General features: G+C 45.3%; 2 protein-coding genes across 2 annotated transcripts in view; both read right to left on the reverse strand.

Annotated features, from left to right (window-relative positions):
- Positions 1-7,575: 7,575 nt before the first annotated feature.
- fhit (fragile histidine triad diadenosine triphosphatase) overlaps positions 7,576-21,037 on the reverse strand; it is a 200,658-nt gene continuing 187,196 nt past the window's right edge. The window contains exons 7-8 of the mRNA XM_088309241.1: positions 8,163-8,269; positions 7,576-8,022 (exon numbers count right to left, since the gene is read on the reverse strand). Of these exons, the coding sequence (XP_088165367.1) occupies positions 7,980-8,022; positions 8,163-8,269 (150 nt within the window). The 3' untranslated portion in view covers positions 7,576-7,979. The remainder of the gene's footprint in view (positions 8,023-8,162; positions 8,270-21,037) is intronic.
- LOC148327796 (uncharacterized) lies at positions 10,728-12,866 on the reverse strand. The gene is made up of 8 exons (XM_088308806.1): positions 12,782-12,866; positions 12,623-12,685; positions 12,422-12,493; positions 12,095-12,151; positions 11,961-12,016; positions 11,514-11,585; positions 10,979-11,119; positions 10,728-10,739 (listed from the first exon to the last, which is right to left on the reverse strand). Exons 1-8 carry the CDS (start codon positions 12,852-12,854, stop codon positions 10,728-10,730), a joined length of 546 nt encoding a protein of 181 aa, XP_088164932.1. The 5' UTR covers positions 12,855-12,866.

Genomic DNA, 21,037 nt, shown 5'->3' on the forward strand with positions numbered 1-21,037 from the left:
CTAGGTGCCATGTAGGAAATCTGTATTGGGAATAAATCCACTTCGTGTGTGAAAATGCCGGCTTCCTGATACCTTTCTATTGCAGAACGAGCGCGCATATTGTTGGATGAGTGGGAGTTGGGTAAGGTCGCAAATTGGAGTCAGATTACTAATTTGAGTTTACATTGGGTTAAAGTTAAATTCTAACATTGATATAAAGATAATTTCCAACACCGTTCACCCTGTCAATCATGTCCGTGAAATCAATTACAATTTCTGCTCCAGGCCAGGCCACAGGGGAGAACGCCCCTGGCTTGGGTTTTAATGTCGGTCGTGCATTAAATGTTTGACATAGTTCACAAGCCGCCACAAACTGCCAGACCACCTCCTGTAACCTTGGATGCCACCACTGACGAAGTTTTGGAAGCATTGCCTGAGGCCCCACATGTGCCGCTGTATGGGCCTCAGCCAACACTGAGGTAATGAGTTGTCCTTCAGGGAGGACCGGCTGGCCCCTGGGACCCACCCAGAGACCACCCGATCGCCTGACCGTCTTTGATGCAATCCACATTGATTTTTGTTCCGGCGATGACTTACCTTGTGCATCCATAATATCCCCCAGTGCCACTTCGGGTGCCACTGGAAGATCCAGGGGTTCCCCATCCCAGACCACAGCTGGGGTTGCTAACATCATCTCGCCCTGAGGGGTGTATCCAGCCACCTCTTTCGCGAGAGCATCCGCCCTCTCATTACCTTTCGCCACCATGGTGTTGGCCTTTGAGTGTCCCGGGACCTTTACAATCGCCAATTCGTGTGGACCCTTAATTGTTTCATACAATCGCTCCATCAAAGTTCTATGAGCAATTTCTTTGCCTTTCGCTGTTAGCCAGCCATTGTGCAACCACCCCTTTAGGTCAATCAGGGCAGCTGACGCTGCATATGCCGAATCAGTATATACAGTTAATTGCTGTCCTGGACACTGTTCCAAGGCCAACACCAACGCCAACACCTCTGCCGCCTGGGCGGAGGGTTTTATTGTCAACTTCTGAGCTGTCACTGGGAGGAAGAAAGAACCTTTCCACTCCACCACTGCCGCGGCCGCGTGGAGTGTCCCATCCTTGGCACGCCAACAACACCCATCGGTGAACATAACCCGTCCACCTTCCAATGGTTCCGCATACAAGTCCTCACGGACCTTCTGATCTTTCTGTACTTTCAGAGCGCACTCACGTGCCCCTTCCAGGAGGTGATTAGCCATGTTCACACCATCATGCACATAAGTAACGTTTGGTGCCGTCAATGTTTTCATCATCCGTGTTTGTCGCAGGGGTGTCAATGTAAATGCCACCGATGCTACAAAAGCTGACACCCCATGATCTGTCAACACCTGGACGGGATACCCCATGACCACATGAGCTGTTTTCTGTAGGACCTTTGCCAGGCCTGCCGCGTACCTAACACAGTCTGCTTGTTTCTGTTCAATTCCGTCTAATGGCACACTACAATACAATAAAACTGCCCTGTCTGTTCCATGTCTTTGGTACAATGCCGCATTCACTGTTTTCTCACTGCTCGCAACGTCTAAATAAAACACCTTAGTGTAATCTGGAGTAGCCAAAGCTGCTGCTGATGCTAATTCCTGAATTAATTGCACAAACAATGCATCATCCTCAGGGGTCCACTGCAATGTGGCCTTCAAATTTCGGACCCCTTGTTGTTTGACCAGGGCCCGCAAGCCTGCTGTTTTATCCACATAACATGGGATGTATGCTCGGCTGTAGCCACACAATCCCAAGAAAGACAACATGTCCTGCACTGTGTGTGGACGTGGGTGTCGCAGGATGGAGCTGCGGTGATTTGGGGACATAGCCAAGCCGGCTGGGGTGATGACACGCCCCAGAAAAATCACAGACTTACGACAGCACTGTAACTTTTTCCTTGACACTTTGAAGCCCAGGTCAGCAAGCTTCAACAGCACTGCTCGTGTGGCTTCCACACACTGGTCGGATGTTTCGGCCGCAATGAGGAGATCGTCCACATACTGCAGGAGCACTGAGCCTTGGGGTAGCGCACATGAAAATAACAAGTCCTTCAAGACCTGATTAAAAATTCCTGGCGAATTCTTGAAGCCCTGAGGGAGTCTTTTGTACTGCAATTTCACCCCTTTGTAAGAAAATCCAAACACGTGTCGTATTGATTCAGCCAGCGGTAAACAGAAATATGCATTCGCCAAATTAATAACCGTATACCACTGTTTCTGCGGGTCCAGGGAGGACAGGATGCGATGGGGGTCAGGAACTGGCAAAACTGGAGTTATAGTGATGTCATTCACTGGCCGCAAATCGTGGGCCATCCTCCATGTCACCCCATCAGCCTTCTGGACCGGCCTCAGAGGTGTGTTCCAAGAGGACGCCGACGTTTCCAACACCCCCGCATCCCACAATCCTGCCACTGTGTCCTCCATTCCTTTGTCTGCTTCCTTCGGCCATCGATATTGAGGACGGCGAACCGGAATGGAGCAGTCAACTTCTAATTGGATTGGCTGAACCGTCCGACAAAAACCAACATCAAATGGACCCTGTGACCACACGGTCTGTGGCATTTGATCCAACATTGCCTGTGCGGACTCATGGTCCGTCTGTTCCCGCCCATGATGGCGGTCCAAAAATACCAATTCAAGGTCTGACTTATCTACCATTTTTGCCATTATCCTGTAACTTTTGGTTGCAGCTGAGTGCCACACATCTAGAATTTCAGTCATCATCCAGTCATGTTGTTGTGTTAATCGTTTCACCATGGGCCCCAATTGGCGGGGCTCATGGCCTGGCGACACAGCTAGTGACACGTGAGGCAAACCTTCCTCACTCATTCGATACCATTGCTCTTGCTCCGGCGACAACTGCACATATGCTGCCACCCCCTCGGGCCCACAAAGATGCATGGTGCGCGCAATATCCAACCATCCCCCTCAATTTCTTCAAACGCATCTCTATATATGTCACCTGATTCTCTATCATAATATAGAGTGCAGTGCAATGGATCCAGTGGGGGGTGGTACGGTGCCAATGTCTGGATCCACGGTTTCCACAAGAGGTATTATGTGGAGTAGACACCTCCCCCAAGTGGAGTCTCAGGATTCAATCTAGCCCAGTAGATCCGTGCCGTTTCAGGTACTGTGGGGAGTGGTGCCATCAACCACTAACCTAGGTGTCACAGGCTGGAAGCATTCCAGTACCTGTCCGTCAGGAAATGTCACTGTAAGTGCCTTCTCGCCGCACAATATCTGGGCTCTCAATGCTGACAACATGTCTCTGCCCATTAAATTGATGGGTGTGTCCATTGCATGAACATATGAATGATATAGTCTCTGTCCAGTGTTTGTAATTTCCGTTTTCAGTGGCCGAGTAAAGGGCAGAGTCTGAGGACGTCCCGAGAAGCCGACTAACGTTGTAACTCGCCTCGACAAAGCTGTACTTGGCAGTGGCATGTTGATTGATGAATGTGTGGCTCCAGTGTCCACCAACATCTGGACTGGAGTGTCCGCCACTGTCAACTGAAGCATTGGCTCTGCCTGGCCAGTGCTTCCCGAGCTTCCCAGGCCCCCCTATTCGTCCGGGCCGTACCACTGGTCAGCTTGGAAATACTGACCCCTTGGATTCGGCTGTGGCCACGGGCGGGGCTGCTGCGGTCCCCCTTGGTGTGGTGGCCCTGCTTGCTGGTTCTGCTGCTCCACCCCTGGTGGTGGGTTGCCATGACAATCACGTGCCCAATGGTCAAGGGACCCGCAGTTGAAGCAAGTCCCTGGAGCGAACCCATTCCGCCCCCGGCCTGGGGGGGCGCCACGACCACGCCCTCCGTATCTACCACGGAACCCTTGACCTTGGCGCCGTTCAGCCCCCACTGGAGTTTGATACATCTGTTTTTGTTTCACCTTTTCTTGTTTTGCCTCACCATGCAACTTTGCCAACTGTAGTTTAACCAAACTAGTCGCCAGAGCATCAGATTCCTTTTGATCTTTATTTGCTTTTTCCATGTAGATGCGGCAATGGTGTATCAAATGCCTCTTAAATCTCGGTTCCGAACAAACCAAAACGTCCGGATCAATTCTCAAAATCGCCTGCACCTCATTTGGGAGGCCGTTCAGCATCGCCGTCCTGAACATCATTTCAGCTTCAGGATAGTTGCCTGGGTGTTTACCTGTGGTCTCAATCCACAGCTCCAATGCCTGAGCATAATGTTGCTCGGGAGTCACATCTTTTCCGTAATTAAAAATTGTTGGCGCCACATCCACTGGGGAGGGAAAGGCCGCCCTCAGCTCCCGAAACAACGCCTCCGAAATCTCAGCCAAGGGGGTTTCTCTCCCCAGCTGGCGGGTGCCAGCTGCCCCCTCAATATTCTGTAATTGAATCAGGGAACACGATCCCAAAATGGCTTGTCTAAAATCTCCCAATGCTACTCCCTGTCCTGACATGGCGGCTAAGAATTTAGTAATCCAGGCTCGTGCCCCTTTATGCAGCGGAGGCAATTTTTCCACCAATGCAGCCACATCCCGAAGCACCAAAGGCTCATAGTGACGGCCAGCGTGAGTCACCACTAGGGGTGCCATTGTTTGAGGCTGCTCCTGCTGTGCCATCATCTTATCTTTACTGCGTGTATTATAGCCTCGCTCCGCCCTGGACATGCTCTCCTCACTATCGCCCAGCCTCTCTCCTTCACTCAACGCTCTGAGCATCTGCCGCTGTTCACGTAACACTACCTCGGCTTCCTCATCACTTTCCACTTCCTCCTCGCGGGGATCAGCGTCACTGGGCATTGCCTGCCCATGTTTCCGTGTCCCCGTCATCACTCCCTCTAACATCTCTCTTTCCTCACTCTGCACCCTGTGTCCTTCAAACAACTTTCGCGACGCCTCCTTCATCAGCGGTTTCGAATTTCTCTCACCCGGCACTCGGGGTGCCCCCACCTCCTGCGAGCGCTGCCCCTGACGTCAGCACGGGCGACTCCACATTCCCCTGCTGCTCCCCGCGCACTCTTTTCCTTTCATTATTCACAGCCTGTTCAATCAACTGTATGGTCGCTGGCGTCATCCGTGAATCGTGATCTTCTACATCCAAAACCATCCTGCCGCCCAAAGTGACTACGGGGGCCATTATTTGCGCCATCGGATACGGCGGCGGCTCATACACATACTGTCGCGAGTCAGGCAACTGTGGATAAATGCCTCTCCGACCTTCCGTCTTTTCTTCCACTTTTCCAATCACTTCATCCTTCTTTTTCACTTCATTCACACTCTCTTCCTCTTTTATTGCCCCCAGCGCAGTGGCAATAATTGCCAATTGGTGAATGCCTCGTCTATCTTTGTCCAATTCCTTCACTTCCTTCTCAAGTTTAATACGCTGTCGCCATCCAGCTTGGCTCTGATCCTCCTTCATATCTCGAATATTTGCCAACATTCTGGTTTCCTTTTTCTGTAACTGCCTCGCTAACTTCGACATGTCCCACGTTCCGGGACCACCGCAAAACAAATAAGATAAGATAAGATAAGATGTCCTTTATTAGTCCCACAATGGGGAAATTTGAGGTGTTACAGCAGCAAAGATATAGATCACACAGAGTCGGCGGCGTAATGTAGCCGTTAATGTATAACATTCGCAGCAGACATTCATAAAAAGCATGCAAATATACACAGTATAAACGTATCTAAGTGTAAGGAAACACTCCTAATGTTTGTCCATTATACGGAGGGGGAAACGCTGTAATGATAAAAACTACTGAATGATTGAAAATACTGCAATCATAAAAATATTGCAATGATAAAAGTACTGTAATGGTAAGAGTACTGAAATGATAGAAAAGTACTGCATGATAGAAAATACTGCAATGGTAAAAGTACTGTAATAGTAAAAGTACTGCAACGATAGAAAAATACTGCAATGATGAAAGTACTGCAATGGTAAAAGTACTGCAATGGTAAAAGTACTGTAATAGTAAAAGTACCGCAATGATAGAAAAATACTGCAATGATAAAAGTACTGCAATGATAAAAGTACTGTAATAGTGAACATCCTGCAGTGGTAGAAATACTACAGTGATAGAAGTATTGTAATAAGAATACTGTAATGGTAAACAAAATACATCATTGGTCAATATTTAAGTACACCCTTGGCTGAAAGTACAGTAGTAGTTAATATTGCATCCTAGGACTGCACAATTGCACTAATGCCCTCCCGTTTGTAGGCCTGACCCAATGTTCTTGTTAAAAAGTCTGACAGCAGTTGGCAGGAAGGAGCGGCGAAATCTCTCTTTGGTACAGCGAGGGTGTAAAAGTCTGTCACTGAAGGAGCTGTAAAGTGTTCTCAGAGTGTCATTGAATGGGTGGGCTGGTTTGTCCAGCATTGATGACAGTTTTGCCGTCATCCTTCTGCCCCCCACTGAGTCCACAGAGTCCAGGGAGCAGCCCAGGACAGAGCTGGCCCTCCTCACCAGTTTGTCCAGTCTCTTTTTGTCTCGGCCCGAGATGCCTCCTGCCCAGGAGACCACTCCATAGAAGATGACTGATGAAACCACCGAGTCATAGAAGTTCCTGAGGAGTGTTCCCCGAACGCCAAAGGACCTCAGCCGCCTGAGTAGGAAGAGTCTGCTCTGACCCTTCCTATAGAGAGCGTCTGTGTTGTCGCTCCAGTCCAGTTTATTGTTCAGATGAACACCCAGGTACTTGTAAGTTGAGACCCTCTCAACGTCTGTTCCCTGGATATTCACTGGTGCAGGTGGAGAGTGCCGACGCTTGCGGAAATCCACCACCAGCTCTTTGGGTTTCCCAGCGTTGATTTGGAGGCGGTTCTGCTGACACCAGTCCACGAACCCCTGCGTAACCCCTCTGTACTCCCGATCGTCATCGTCAGTGATGAGGCCGACAATCGCAGAGTCATCAGAGAACTTCTGCAGGTGACAGGTTGTGGAATTGTATTTGTAGTCCGAGGTGTAGAGGGTGAACAGGAAGGGAGCCAGCACAGTTCCCTGCGGCGCTCCCGTGCTGCAGAGGAGCACGTCAGACACACAGTCCTGTGTTCTCACGTACTGTGGCCGGTTTGTGAGGTAGTTGTGAATCCATGTGATGAGGTGGTGGGCTACTCCCGCCTGCTCCAGCTTGTCTCCCAATAAGGCGGGCTGGATGGTGTTGAAAGCACTTGAGAAATCAAAGAACATGATCCTCACCGTGCCCCCCGCCTTCTCCAGGTGGAAGAGTGAAGTGTGGAGCAGGTAGATGATGGCATCATCCACACTGATGCCAGGCTGGTATGCAAACTGGAGTGGGTCCATTGAGGAGCTGACCAGGGGGCGCAGATGGACGAGGACCAGTCTCTCCAGGGTCTTCATCAGATGAGACGTCAGCGCCACTGGTCTGAAGTTGTTGAGCTCCTTCGGATGGGGTGTCTTTGGAACCGGAACCAGGCAGGATGTTTTCCACAGCTGGGGGACTCTGCCCAGCTTCAAGCTCAGGTTGAACATGTGCTGGACGATTCCACACAGCTGGTCTGCGCAGGATTTGAGGAGCTGGGAGCTGATCCCATCTGGGCCTGCCGCCTTCATCTTCCTCAGCTGGTTCTTCACCTGAGATGTTGTGAGGAACAAGGCTGAGCAGGAGGAAGTGGTGGTTGTCTGATGAGGCTGGGAACTGGAGCCTGTGGAGAGAGAGAGGGGCGAGAGAGGGGGAGAGAGGGTCTTGTTCGCAGTGGCAGGAGGGGTGGGTGGGGGCTGCATCAGGGAAGCCTGAGCGGGGTCAGACATTTGATCAAACCTATTGAAAAATAGGTTCAACTCATTTGCCCACTGAAGCCCCCCCCCCTTCTGGGTCTTACCTGCTTGTCCGTGGCCTGAGATGGTCTTCAGGCCCCTCCAGACATCCCTGGCATTGTTCCGCTGCAGTTGTTCTTCCATCCGCATCCTGTAGGACTTTTTCCCCTCTCGGATCCTCCTTCTCAGCTGACGCTGCACTCTCTTCAGCTCGTCCTTGTCGCCTGAAACAAAAGCCCTCTTTTTCTCCTTCAGGAGAGCTTTAATGTCTGGTGTGATCCAGGGTTTGTTGTTGGAGAAACATCTTACAGTCCTGGTGGGAATGGTGTTCTCCATGCAGAAGTTAATATAGTCTGTAACTGTGTCTGTTAGACCATTAATGTCCTCACCGTGAGCTTCGCTGAATACCTCCCACACAGTTGTGTTGAAACAGTCCTTCAAGGCCTCCTCGGCTTCTCCGGACCATCGCTGAACTGTGCGTGTCACAGCTGGCTGCCTGCGGACGAGAGGTTTGTACACAGGCAGGAGAGCAACCAAGTTGTGGTCAGCTTTGCCCAGCGGGGGGAGGGGCAGTGACGTGTACGCCTCCTTGGTGTTGGCATAGAAGAGGTCCAATATTTTATTGTCTCTGGTTTGGCATGTTACATATTGTGTGAATGAAGGCAGAGAGGAGGAAGGAGAAGCATGATTGAAGTCACCAGAGATAAGGAACAAGGCATTTGGGTGCTGTGTTTGTAGCCTGCTCACAGCTGCATTCAGTACATCACAGGCTGTCTCACCGTTAGCAGAGGGAGGCACGTACGCCGCCACCGCGATCACATGACTGAACTCTCGCGGTAAATAGACCGGACGCATGCTAACAGCTATCATCTCAATGTCCCGACTGCAAAGTTGATCCTTAACAGTTATATGCCCAGGGTTACACCATCTATCACTAACAAACACAGCCAGCCCTCCCCCTTTTCTCTTACCGCTCTCCAGTGTCCTGTCCGCGTGTAGTATTTGGAAGCCGTCCAATTCCACGACGGCGTCCGGCGTTAGCTCTGTTAGCCACGACTCCGTGAACACCAGCAAGCTAGCCTCCCGGACAATCCTCTCGTGCCGGGTTAGCGCTGTTAGCTCGTCCATTTTGTTGGAGAGGGATCGAACATTCCCCATAATAACGGACGGGAGGACGGGGTGATATCGTCTCCTCCTTGCCTGGCGTTTAGCCCCCGCACGACATCCCCGTCTCTTCCTCCTCAGCTCGCGGTGAATATCGGGTCTCGCTCCGGGAGCCCACGCGGGGTTAGCACGGAGTGCTAACAGCTGATCTCTTGTGTACACGATCGATCCGTAGCTCCGAGTTTCGTCTCCGGACACGATCGCGCAAAAAACAGCCCCCAACAGGAGTAAAACCACCGCAAGTTGGATGTCCATTGCTGAGGTGAGGTAAAAATAAAATAAAAAAGGGTAAAGGGAAAAAACACACGAAAAAGGCTCAATAGTGAGCCACGCTGCTGTAAACAGGCAGCCACTCGCGCGGCGCCGGAACCGGAATCATCCTTTTTTAATTTCAGAAACAACTTCTGACTCCCTTCTTTCACCTTCTTAATTTTCTTACTTTCCATTCCACTAATCAACTGTGATTCCTGCTGAGCATAATGACCATTAATCTCCGACCAGACTTCCGCCCGCTCGTCTGAAGCGCCAGACACAAGAAAACCCTCACATTTCCTCCCATTTTCCATCTCAAAATCCACTCGTGCGTGTCCCAAGCACTTCATACGCAGAACAAATTTAGGCTTCACATTCACACCGCTTCCACACAGACACGTAAATCCCAGATTTTAAACCGTGTCCTGATACGTAAATCCCAGATTTTATACCGTATCTTAACCACGAATAGTTCCAAACTATTCTAGTAGGTAAATCCCAGATTTTATACCCTACTAACATCCACACTGTTACACTTTTTTTTTTTTCTTTTATTATGCCGTTCCGCTCCTCCTTCCTCTTATAATTTAGCGTTGCCAATGTGCAGAATTTGAAAAGGATCTGCTTACCTTATGTCACTGTGGGCCCAAAGAGGAACGACGGTCGGATGTGCGGCTCCTATCAGGTCGTCACCTGGTGTGGACGTGCGAGACCCAGTCTCATGTGTTTTTTCTCGAAGTTCCAAACTTCTTTTACCTCTCATGCATCACGTCGGGGTCACCATAAATTGTTGGAATTTATCTTTAAATCAATGTTAGAATTTAATTTTAAACCGATGTAAACTCAAATTAATAATCTGACTCCAATTTGTGACTTTACCCAACTCTCACTCATCCAACAATATGCGCGCTCGTTCTGCAATAGAAAGGTATCAGGAAACCGCCATTTTCACACACGAGTGGATTTATTCCTAACACACAAATCTACAACTTGGGCTTGGGTCCCTCTCAATACAGCTCTCTTTGTCTCCGCTGTTCAGCATTCATTTATAGACACAATATGCAAATGACACAGAGACAAAGGCATCCTGGCATGATTCTATTGGCTATGTGTACGCTGCAGTTAACTTTAGCTTGCTTTTCTTGGTCTTTCTTCAAGTGGTGGCTCCTCCTGCTTGTGGTTGAAGGGTCCAGTTTCTTGTCGACCCCTTCCCCCTTGAGGTGTCTGTCTCCGCCAGGCACCAACCTAAAACCTCCCAAACCTTCACATTCTTTCACTTTCTTTGTTCAGCTTCACCAGCCACACACTCAGCATTCCACAGAATAACAGTGACACAAGATGCAGGACATCGAATAAAACTAGCCAGGTTTCAACTCTTCCACTCCTTTAAAAGGAAAGGAAAATTCATGTTAATTAGGGGTTGAACTGTTCACTTGTGCAGTACGATTTCATTTACATTTTTTGTTGTTGTCTTTTCCTACCACACCAGCTTTAGGCTATCATCTTATTTTTCTTTGTAATAAGTTCTTTTACTCAGATTAACTAGGTAACTACAAGAGGAGTTTACGTCAACTCAGGGTGATCTGCAAGTTATTGCCTGTGAATATTCTGATTCATACAGGTCCTTTTATTCTGAAGGCATTGAATCAATTGCAACTGGACTGTTCTGTTTGACTAGGTTCACATTGAAGGGAAATGCAACCCGGATTGGATGGTTTTTTTTGCCCAAATATGACCTGCATCTTATTTTTTTTGTGACAGTCTGATTAAGATTTTTTTCAAATCCAACCTGGGTTGCTTTCATATGTGGTCCTATTGGATTTTTTGCAAAGCAACCACAATCTGAACAGCCGGCTCGCATATATACATCCCTGATTTCACTGATTCGCTTCACGCAGGCATAGACACAACTGCTTGATTGTCCGTGAATCTGCAAAGTTGTAATGAGTCACGGTATTGGCTTTATATTTATCTTTAATATAATTCCACTTCAAACATAAAGCAAAAAGTGCACATTTGTGATAACTGTAGTAGCCACATAAACGGCAATGACGTAACGTTATCTTTAGTGGTGTCTCCATGAAACATCAGGAGGTTATTTTCACATCTTAACACTAGTTGTAAGGCAAAGGCAATGCAATGAGTAACTATCCCTGCCGAGCAGAAGAGACTGGACGTAGTAACTGGTGTCTGGCATGAAAAGGGTAAATGAGCATTTTGTTTCCCTCTTGCTATTCAGTTACAGTGTCTAGAAACTTCTACAACAATAATTTAATACACATGTAGAAGCCACAGGCGACCTAAAAATGATAGGACATTCTTACCTCGTGATCCTCGCTTCTGTCCAAGTTGCTGCTTTGAAGCACCTTTCTTATCCTGAGGTGGAGGTTCCTCTCCTGAAAAATATTCATGGGAAATAAAATGATTTACAATGCATCACTAGCCTATTGTCATATCATTAAGTGGTGAAAACAAGGCATGAGTTAATATTTTCATTCTGGTACCATTTATCCACCCATTGGGCAACACTACTTGAGTAACATTGCCCTAGCTTGTTGCAATGAGGGCTCTTTTTTGCGAGTCACTTTCTTTTTTTTTTTTTTAATTTTCAAGTCCAAATTCTCAATTTTCAGCTCAATATATTCATTGTTTGGTGAGCCAGTGAAAAGTAAATGTAAAAGTCAAAGCCATGTTTCACACACCTGAATGCTGTTCTTCTCCAGGCTGCTGTTTTTGTTTTTTAACCCTGGAAAACATTCATAGAAAATTACCTCGGAGAAAGAATGAGCCTCTGCAACTTTTGTAATTGTATGCACATCCAGCGTTACTGTACAGAAACATTCATAAAACAAAGCAATAAAATTAATGTCGAAACACCGGACACATAAAACAAAATTCTTGCCACCTGAGCCTTGATTCTGTCCAAGCTGTTGCTTTGAAGCACCTTTTCCAGCACCCTCCCCTGGAAAATATTAATCAGGAGCAAAATGATATAGATAGCTTGTCTAGCCTACTGACACATCATAGGCAGAGAAAACATGGCAGAAATTCTCAAGAATATATTGGTTCCGTTTATCAGCCCATTGGGCATCACTAGATCAGGAACATTCACCAACTATCTGTTGGTGAAAGTTTTACAGCAACATTACTGTTCATAGAGTTGACAGACATATTTGACTGACATATTATTTAGCGACCATCAGGACACGTAATCAACATGCAAAATTCTTACCTGCTGAGCCTTGCTTCTGTGCAAGCCTCTGTTTTGAAGCACATTTCTTCTTCTGATTAACATGTTCCCCTCCTGGCAAACATTCATTTTGGTACTGATGTTATTTTCACATGCAAACCGTCCATCAATGAAACGTAACTTTAATTTACAAAAAAATAATTTTCTTGTCTGGCACACAAATCAGAAGAATACCTGACATACCTGCTGGAGCAGCAAGATCGTCATCTTGAGATGATGAGGTTTCTTGCATTATGTCAGATTGGTCTTTATGGTGACAAACAAAGGCAGATTAAGTCAAATACCAGTGAATTTAAATTATAGAGGTGGAAAGGCACCTTATCCTGAGAACAATTTTCTTACCATTGGGGCTAATCATGATTTGATCCAGGCTTTTTCCCTTGAATTCTCCTAGTCTGCCCTGTTCACAGGCCATCAATACCTTGCTTATTTTTGCAAATTGCAAAGTTCCTTCGGGGAGGCGATAAAATTTTCTGTGCACCCTGATGTCATGTCCTAGAAAGTCTGCCAAAAGATCTTGTTCGATGTCATCGAGATTGAGTACTCTTGAAAGAGTGGCCACTTGTTTTCTCAGTTTAGTGGAAGACAGAGTTGCAGGACTTTTGGCCCCACAGTTTTTAGCCAACTCCCGGATACCGTCAGACCTACGAAGCCTTGTTCCAAACCCTGGTCTAGCAAACAAATACATATTTTCACCAACACCACATGAGCTTCGCTCCTCAACAAGTAGCTCGAGAGACTGCACCATAGCAGGAGTAAGGATAATAGGCACCTTACTGCTGCGCTTCCCACGAATTTCTACATGCTCAAAATGTTAGCAAAGCTATTTTTCCAGTCCAGTCAGGGCGTCACCAACATCCTCATTAAATGTTGACTTATCCCGCGTGATAAATACTTCTAAGCTCATCTTCGAGACTTCACCTTCGCGCCTTCTGTTAAAAAAGATTATCTGTGCTAATATTACTTTAGCAAGATTGCTCCAATTCCTTGAGTTTTTTTCGTCCAATAATTGCTGGTGATATTGTTTTTGCTTGTCAGCCATGTGCATGTGCATTTTTTTTTACATCCTCTGCTAATAGAATGAGCTTGGGTTTGTTCCATTTCTTCTCCTCAAGTGTGCGGTACGCAGCAGAAGAGATCATTTCGTTCCAGGTTAGACTGTACATACGCCTAAACTCTTCGACCACCTGCCTCTTTTCATTGTTTTGTGTTGAGATGGCATCAGCCTCCATAATGTCTGCAACTCTCTGGATGCTTTGCCCTAGCTTTGTACCTAGTGTGGGTTTCTCAAATGTATTGATCTGACCATCAAAGCCAGCTACTAATTTCACAGCTCGAATCACATGGTCAAAGTGCTGTGGATTAATATAATCCTCCATTGTTTTTAGAGGGGTCACTGTCCTTCCTAAAATCACAAGTCTCCCCAGTCCTCACATAATTTGGCGGATGTTGTCATGCTGGGAAGCAGTTTCACGGTGCATGTTGTACATTTTTTCTCCGACTTTCATGATGTTTTTATCTCCTTTAATTGCAAGGGTTATTTCATCTTATTCACTAGGGCCCATACTTTTGTGCGCACATCTTTAGGTGCTGGTTGAGCAGAAGCACACAGTGATTGTATTCTTGTTTTCCCAGGTAATGTTCTGCGAACACTTTGTGCAAGCAAGCACCGTTTCGCATGCTTCCACAGAGACTTGCGCTTGAAGTACCCAAAGCATCCAAAACAATGCTGATAGTCCTTTGGATTGCCCTTGCCTTCACTTTGTTGTCTACAAGCTACCAGTGTCCCTTCTCCTTTCGTGAGCGCATCAATGTTTTGTGCTCGATTTCCCTGCTTGCGAAGGAGATCCAGCAGATTTCTCCTTTCCTTCAACTTTTTGGGATATATCACTGCATTGGCAACTTCACTTTTATCCTTATGTTTCCGTTCCAGGTATCGTGCAATATTTGATTGTGGTTCCCTGCAGTAAATGCAGTAGTTTTTCTTCTGGTGGTATTTTTTTAGATCCATCTACTTTTGTAACATTAGCTACAACAGGAGAATCACACTTTTTATCAGACCGTGCCTTATGAGAGGATGTTTTAAATCTAGTGTAAGTCTTTTTCTTTCTTCTTTCTAACATAGAGTCATCTGTATCGTCTTCTACTCGAGAAATTTTGATTCTCTTGTCACTCTTTTTTTTGGTCTTCAGTCTTGATTTACCTGAATTGTCTTCTTCACTCACACTTAAGCAACTCTTATCACGCTTTTGGGGTCTTATTTTGGTCTTCACTCTTGCTTCGCCTGAATCCTCTTCACTTAGACTTGAATATCTTTTGTCACTCCTTTTGCGCCTTTTCTTTGTCTTCAGTCTTCCATCATTAGAATCTTCATCTTCAGTCAAACTTGGGCATCTCTTGTCACTCTTGTGCCTTTTTTTTGTCTTCGGTCTTCCATCATTAGAATCTTCATCTTCACTGAAACTTGAGCATCTCTTGTCGCTCTTTTTGTGTCTTTTCTTAATTTTCAATCTTGATACCCCTAAATCCTCTTCGTTGCTAGAAAACAACCTCCGATTGTCGTGCGTCCCTGTTTTTAGCTGGGGTTCATAAGAGTCTTCTTCCCTGGAATGTATTTTTTCATCTATGCTTTGTTCTGATGATTCGTCAGAATTGGCCTCTGATGATGCTGGTACATACTCATCCCCACTGCTGTCATTGAAAAGTGACACTTCAGAGTTGTCCTCCAGCATTTCTTTGGTCAACTACAACAGGACAGAGACATAAGAATCAAAACAGATGCAACTTCACATCACAAGTCTTCCCTAAAATAGAATAATTTATTAAGCTGATTATTCAAGGACAAAACTAAATTTGACTCCATTTAAATCTGACAATTACAAATACAAGCATGTTCAGAAGAACATAGGAGCTAGACTTACAAATACACTCTCTGCTCTTGTTAAGGGCGGAACCACTATTTCATCCTGCAACTGTCAAAATTGTAAAGGGGATTATTAGAATTTTAGTTCAAGCATTTTGAAAGTATAACAGACAATACATGTTATTATATTTACATAACAGGCTATGTTACAGCTTGCGCTGTTGTGAAACTATATAAAGTTGGATTGTATTGTATAATTTAACATTATAGTATTACTATTTAAAATGAATAATAATTTAATATAAATATGTAAAAACCTTTTGGGGCTCGTTAACTTGTGGAAGAGAAGATAAACCGCAATCAATAGGAAAAAAAATGGATGGATGGGGAGATAAAGGGCAGAACGATTTATCGTTTTGGGACCAAAATCTCAGACAACGCAATATCGAGATCGTCAAAGCTGCGGTTTGTGTCACACATTCACGAAGCAGATCACACAAAAAAAACAAAAGCCTTGTGCTGTCGTCCGTAGTCCCGAAAGTTATTTCTTTCGCCCCTGCTTGAGTGCGCAGCGCCAAGCTATCTTGCGCCGCTGGACTATGGACTCTATTTATACTATACAAAAGTCCGTGCACAGCAGCAGCATCAAGCTGTATAATGACAAATAAACGACCGCACAAACACGTAGTGTTTTCTCAGAGGCGGCAAACAAAAAGCAAAGTATAGCGTTGGTTGTACAGTCGACTTTTCACAGAAGTCTGGTTAGAAACGCGTTAGGGTGGAAAGCCGGCAGCAATTAACAGAAATGTTATATTGCAATCAGTACGTATCTAGACATAGACACAATAAGATGACGGCTATAATAGCAATTTAGCAGACGCTCTGCGACCGGAACATATAAATGGATGACTTAATCATGACGAAGAGGTCCGATATCAAACGTATAGTAAATATTTATAATCTCATCAATAATATTTGCACCATAGAGTACTGAGTTTTGAAATCTACACAATAGTAGGTCTCAAATGTATATATTTTAAGCAATTTTGCTTTGCTAAAGGGACAATGATTTTATTGACATCATCTGACATTTATGTACAAAGAAAATGTACATTTCTCATGCCCATTACATTGTCTCTACATTCAACCATTTCATCACACAAGCAATAGAAAAAAAATCCTGGAGATGACAAATCTGGAGGGTTTTCACAAATAAGGAGTAAAGGATAATGTAACACACACACTTTCGGCGCGACAGGACGTCACTTTCGGCGCGACATCTTTTCCTCCGCTTTTATCCACCGGGCGAGTAAACGCAACTATGGTTTCGTGCACCACCACATGCAACACTTGCACCTTTCTCATGGAAAGACTCTCCCTGCTAGAGGGACGTGTCCGCCAGCTAGAGCAGAGTAATGTGGTAAGCGTAAACGTGGCGGACACGACTGTTAGCACGGGTTGTAGCCAACCTGCTAGTCTGGTTAGCATTGGCCGTAAACGGCTTGCTAATCGCGGTGAGCCTGTTAAGACACATAGCAGTTCCATTCCACCTCGGTCTCATGGCTCCCGCACCTTAGTGATAGGTGACTCCATTACCCGCAACATTAAGCTTGAAAATCCAGCCACAGTAATGTGTATTCCTGGGGCCAGAGCACCCGACATAGAAGCTAATCTTATGGAGCTAGCGCGCAAGACACCTATACACCAGCGCTGTGCAAACAACGCTAGCTATTCAGATATAGTGATACACGTTGGCTCCAATGACACTAGGATGAAGCAATCAGAGATCACAAAGAAAAACATAGCAAGGACTTGTGATCTCGCCAGAAAGATGAGTCGGCATCGAGTAATTGTCTCTGGCCCCTTGCCTGCGAGAGGCAATGATGAGAGGTTTAGTAGATTATTCTCGCTAAATAAGTGGCTGGCTAGTTTTTGTAGTGAGCACGGACTGCAGTTTATAGATAACTGGCCTTCTTTCTGGGGCCGACCCGACCTGCTGAGGATGGACGGCCTTCACCCTAACTGGGAAGGCGCCATCACTCTTTCTAGAAACATAGATTATTGTTTGAGCCTTCCATGACTATTCATATTAGAGCAGGTCGGGCTGCAGGCGAATAGTGAGCCTGTAAGGAAGGGTATGGAGTCTGTAAGGCTAGAGCTAACTAGCGCTATGCTAGACTTAGACAACACACATAGCTTTTCTTCTAGATTTGAGCGCTACACACCATACGCTGGTAGATCTCATACTGATATAATTTCTACTGAGGTGGCAATACATGATGGGTTTAAGCATTCCTCCTCGGTCGGTTTTATTGACGACGAGCCGTTCTCTCAAAATAATAGCACTCGAAAGCTGGTAAATAACTATCGGATTCCGACCGTCAGAATTTCTCGCCGCGTTTATAGTCGCTCGAGGTACAATCCGGGACCTAGGCAAGGCAATCTCCTTAATATTATGACCAGGAGTCCTGTTGCGCGGAATAACTTAGATAGACCTATTTTACTGAAACTCGGTTTTTTAAATATTAGATCGCTTTCATCGAAAGCCTTGTTAGTTAATGACCTTATTAGAGACCATAATCTTAACATGATTGGTCTTTGCGAGACCTGGTTAAAACCAAATCAGTTTTTACCGCTAAATGAGGCTTCGCCTCCAAACTTCGTGAGCTCGCATGTTGCGCGCCCTCAAAAGAAAGGCGGGGGTGTAGCCCTCATTTCCGAATCTAACCTAAAACTTAGTCCTCGTTTTAGCAATTCCTTTAAAACATTTGAAGTTCTCATTATGCGATCCTCAGCCGAGCTGCCGTTTTATCTTGCCGTTCTTTATCGTCCACCTGGCTCTTACTCCGGCTTTTTAGATGAATTTTCTGAATTCGTAGCTGATTTAGTAACTCATGCGGATAATATACTTATCATGGGCGACTTCAACATTCATATGAATCTCCCGTCGGAACCACTTACGGTAGCGTTTCGGACAATCATTGATATGTTTGGTTTCACGCAAATAATAAATGAAGCAACGCATATAAATGGCAATACGCTAGATTTGGTATTAACCCGAGGCTTAGCATCTTCAAAAATAATTGTATTACCATATACCAGTGCTATATCTGACCATTACTTTATCAAATTTGAAGTCTTGGCTCACTGTCATCGTTCTGACCATAATCAAAATTATAGCAGCCGTAACATTAGCTCCTCAACCATCGTTGCGCTCTCTGAGCTACTCCCTTTAGCAACTGCTTCGTTTCCTAATTATATTGGTACGATTGATGATCTCACAAACAACTTTAATGTCGCTTTGTTAAATGCGCTTGACTCCGTCGCGCCTTTAAAAACTAAAACTCGTCCAAAGAGGCTTACTCCGTGGTTTACAGAGGAAACGCGCGTACTGAAACGATCTTGTAGGAAGCTTGAGCGCAAATGGCGTGCGACCAAACTTGAGGTCTTCCGTCAGGCATGGTGCGATAGTTTACTAATATACAAAGAAGCGCTTAATTTAGCCAAAACTAATTATTATTCTAGATTAATTGTCTTACATAAAAACAATCCTAAATATTTATTTGATACCGTAGCAATGCTAACGCAACAGCGACCAACCTCGGATAGCTCTTCCTATTCAGCTCACGATTTTATGCAATTTTTTACTCAGAAGATAGAATGTATTCGTGATGAGATTAAAGACACTGTTCTTAAAATTCCGTCGAATTCCGCGATAAATTGTGTTAATAGGGACATTAGGGCTGATAACTGTCCGATAACCTTATGTCAATTTAAAAAAATATCTCTTGAGAGCCTAACAAAATTGGTTAGTGCGGCAAAACCGACAACTTGTGTGCTCGATCCGCTTCCTGGCAAACTAATTAAAGAACTGTTTACGACCCTAGGACCGTCTGTTTTAAATATAATTAATCTATCACTTACCACGGGTGTAGTACCAGCAGCTTTTAGGACCGCCGTTATCCGACCGTTACTTAAGCAACCAAACCTTGACCCAGAGAGTCTCATCAACTATAGGCCGGTTTCAAATCTTCCGTTTATTGCAAAAATTCTTGAAAAAGTCGTAGCGCAACAACTTAATGAATATATGACTGTTAATAATCAATTTGAACCTTTCCAATCGGGTTTTAGAGCCGACCACTCTACTGAGACGGCCCTTGCTAAAGTTACTAAAGATCTTCTCATAGCTATGGACGCCGACACCTCATCAATATTACTCTTACTCGATCTTAGTGCCGCTTTTGATACCGTTGATCATAACATATTATTAAAACGCCTTGAAACGTGTGTTGGCATTTCAGGTTCAGCGCTTTCTTGGTTTAATTCGTATCTGTCGGAGAGGACGCACCGTGTAATTCATGGCAATACGACTTCGGATCTTTGTAAGATCATATGTGGAGTTCCGCAGGGATCGGTACTTGGACCTCTATTGTTTAGCATCTATATGCTACCGCTTGGTGATATTATACGGAAATATAACATTAGTTTTCACTGTTACGCTGATGATACGCAATTATACATGCCGTTGGATATAACGAATCCCCGCGACTGCTATAAATTAGAGGCGTGCCTTGCCGAAATTAAACAATGGATGTCTTTCAATTTTTTGCGTCTTAACTCAGATAAAACCGAGATGCTCATCATTGGACCAGCGCGTCATCGGTACCTTTTCAAAGACACCACTCTGAATATCGATAAATGTAATATTATCCAAAAGGATTCAACAAAAAATCTCGGTGTTATATTTGACGCAACTATGTCTTTTCAAATGCACATTAAAAATATTACTCGAACTGCGTTTTTTCATCTGCGTAACATTGCTAAAATTCGCCCAATTCTATCAACGTGTGACGCGGAAATCTTAATCCATGCGTTTGTTACATCTCGCCTCGACTATTGTAACGCTTTGCTCTCGGGTCTCCCCATGTCGAGTATTAAAAGTCTGCAGTTAGTTCAAAATGCAGCAGCTAGACTCTTAACTAAGACGAGAAAGTTTGATCATATTACCCCGATATTAGCCAATTTGCATTGGCTTCCGGTCCACTTGAGATGTGATTTTAAAGTTCTGCTACTTACTTTTAAAATATTGCACGGCTTAGCACCTTCTTATCTCGTTGACCTCGTGGTACCATATGTTCCGTCCCGAAACCTTCGCTCACAAAATGCTGGTCTTTTAGTGATCCCGCGAGCCAAAAAAAAAAAAAAAAAGAAGTCCGCAGGTTCTAGAGCGTTCTCTATTCGGGCACCAATGCTTTGGAATGCACTTCCCTCAGATATTAGAGGCGCCACCTCAGTAGAAATGTTCAAAACACTATTAAAGACGCATTTATACTCTTGTGCATTTAGCTGAAATATTTGTTGGCCTGTTTACTGCCGCTTTTTTTTTTTTTTTTTTTTCTTTTGTTTTCTTTTCTGCCCCCTTTTCCCCCGGCTGGGGGATTAGGTGACGGTGACCCACTAGGACGTTTAAGGCATTGACCAACTGGGCATGCACCTGTTCCAGTGATGTCGTCTTCCTGCAGCGCGACATTTGATCAATTTATTTATATACTTTAGCATCTAATTTAATTATTTGTTGGCCTGTTTACTGCCGCTTCTTCTCTTTTCTGCCCCCTCCTTCCCCTGCTTGGGAATTAGGTGATGGGGACATGCTTTGAAGATTACGGCACTGACGAACCGGGAAGGGACCTGCTCTGCCGAAGTCGTCTTCATGCAGCGCCTTTTCTGATTTCCTC

This window comes from Idiotropiscis lumnitzeri, chromosome 11 (genome assembly GCF_059441095.1).
Source record: "Idiotropiscis lumnitzeri isolate Australia: NSW breed Sydney's pygmy pipehorse chromosome 11, RoL_Ilum_1.0, whole genome shotgun sequence".
In the NCBI taxonomy this organism is placed as follows: Eukaryota; Metazoa; Chordata; class Actinopteri; order Syngnathiformes; family Syngnathidae; genus Idiotropiscis; species Idiotropiscis lumnitzeri.

Excerpts from the sequence above, each read along its gene's own strand:
- LOC148327796 (XM_088308806.1), bottom strand. The coding sequence starts at position 12,854 with ATGGCCTGTGAACAGGGCAGACTAGGAGAATTCAAGGGAAAAAGCCTG. Across the intron at positions 12,686-12,781 it reads AATCATGATTAGCCCCAATG|ACCAATCTGACATAATGCAA; the intron begins GTAAGAAAATTG and ends GTCACCATAAAG. Across the intron at positions 12,017-12,094 it reads TGGACAGAATCAAGGCTCAG|TAACGCTGGATGTGCATACA; the intron begins GTGGCAAGAATT and ends GTTTCTGTACAG.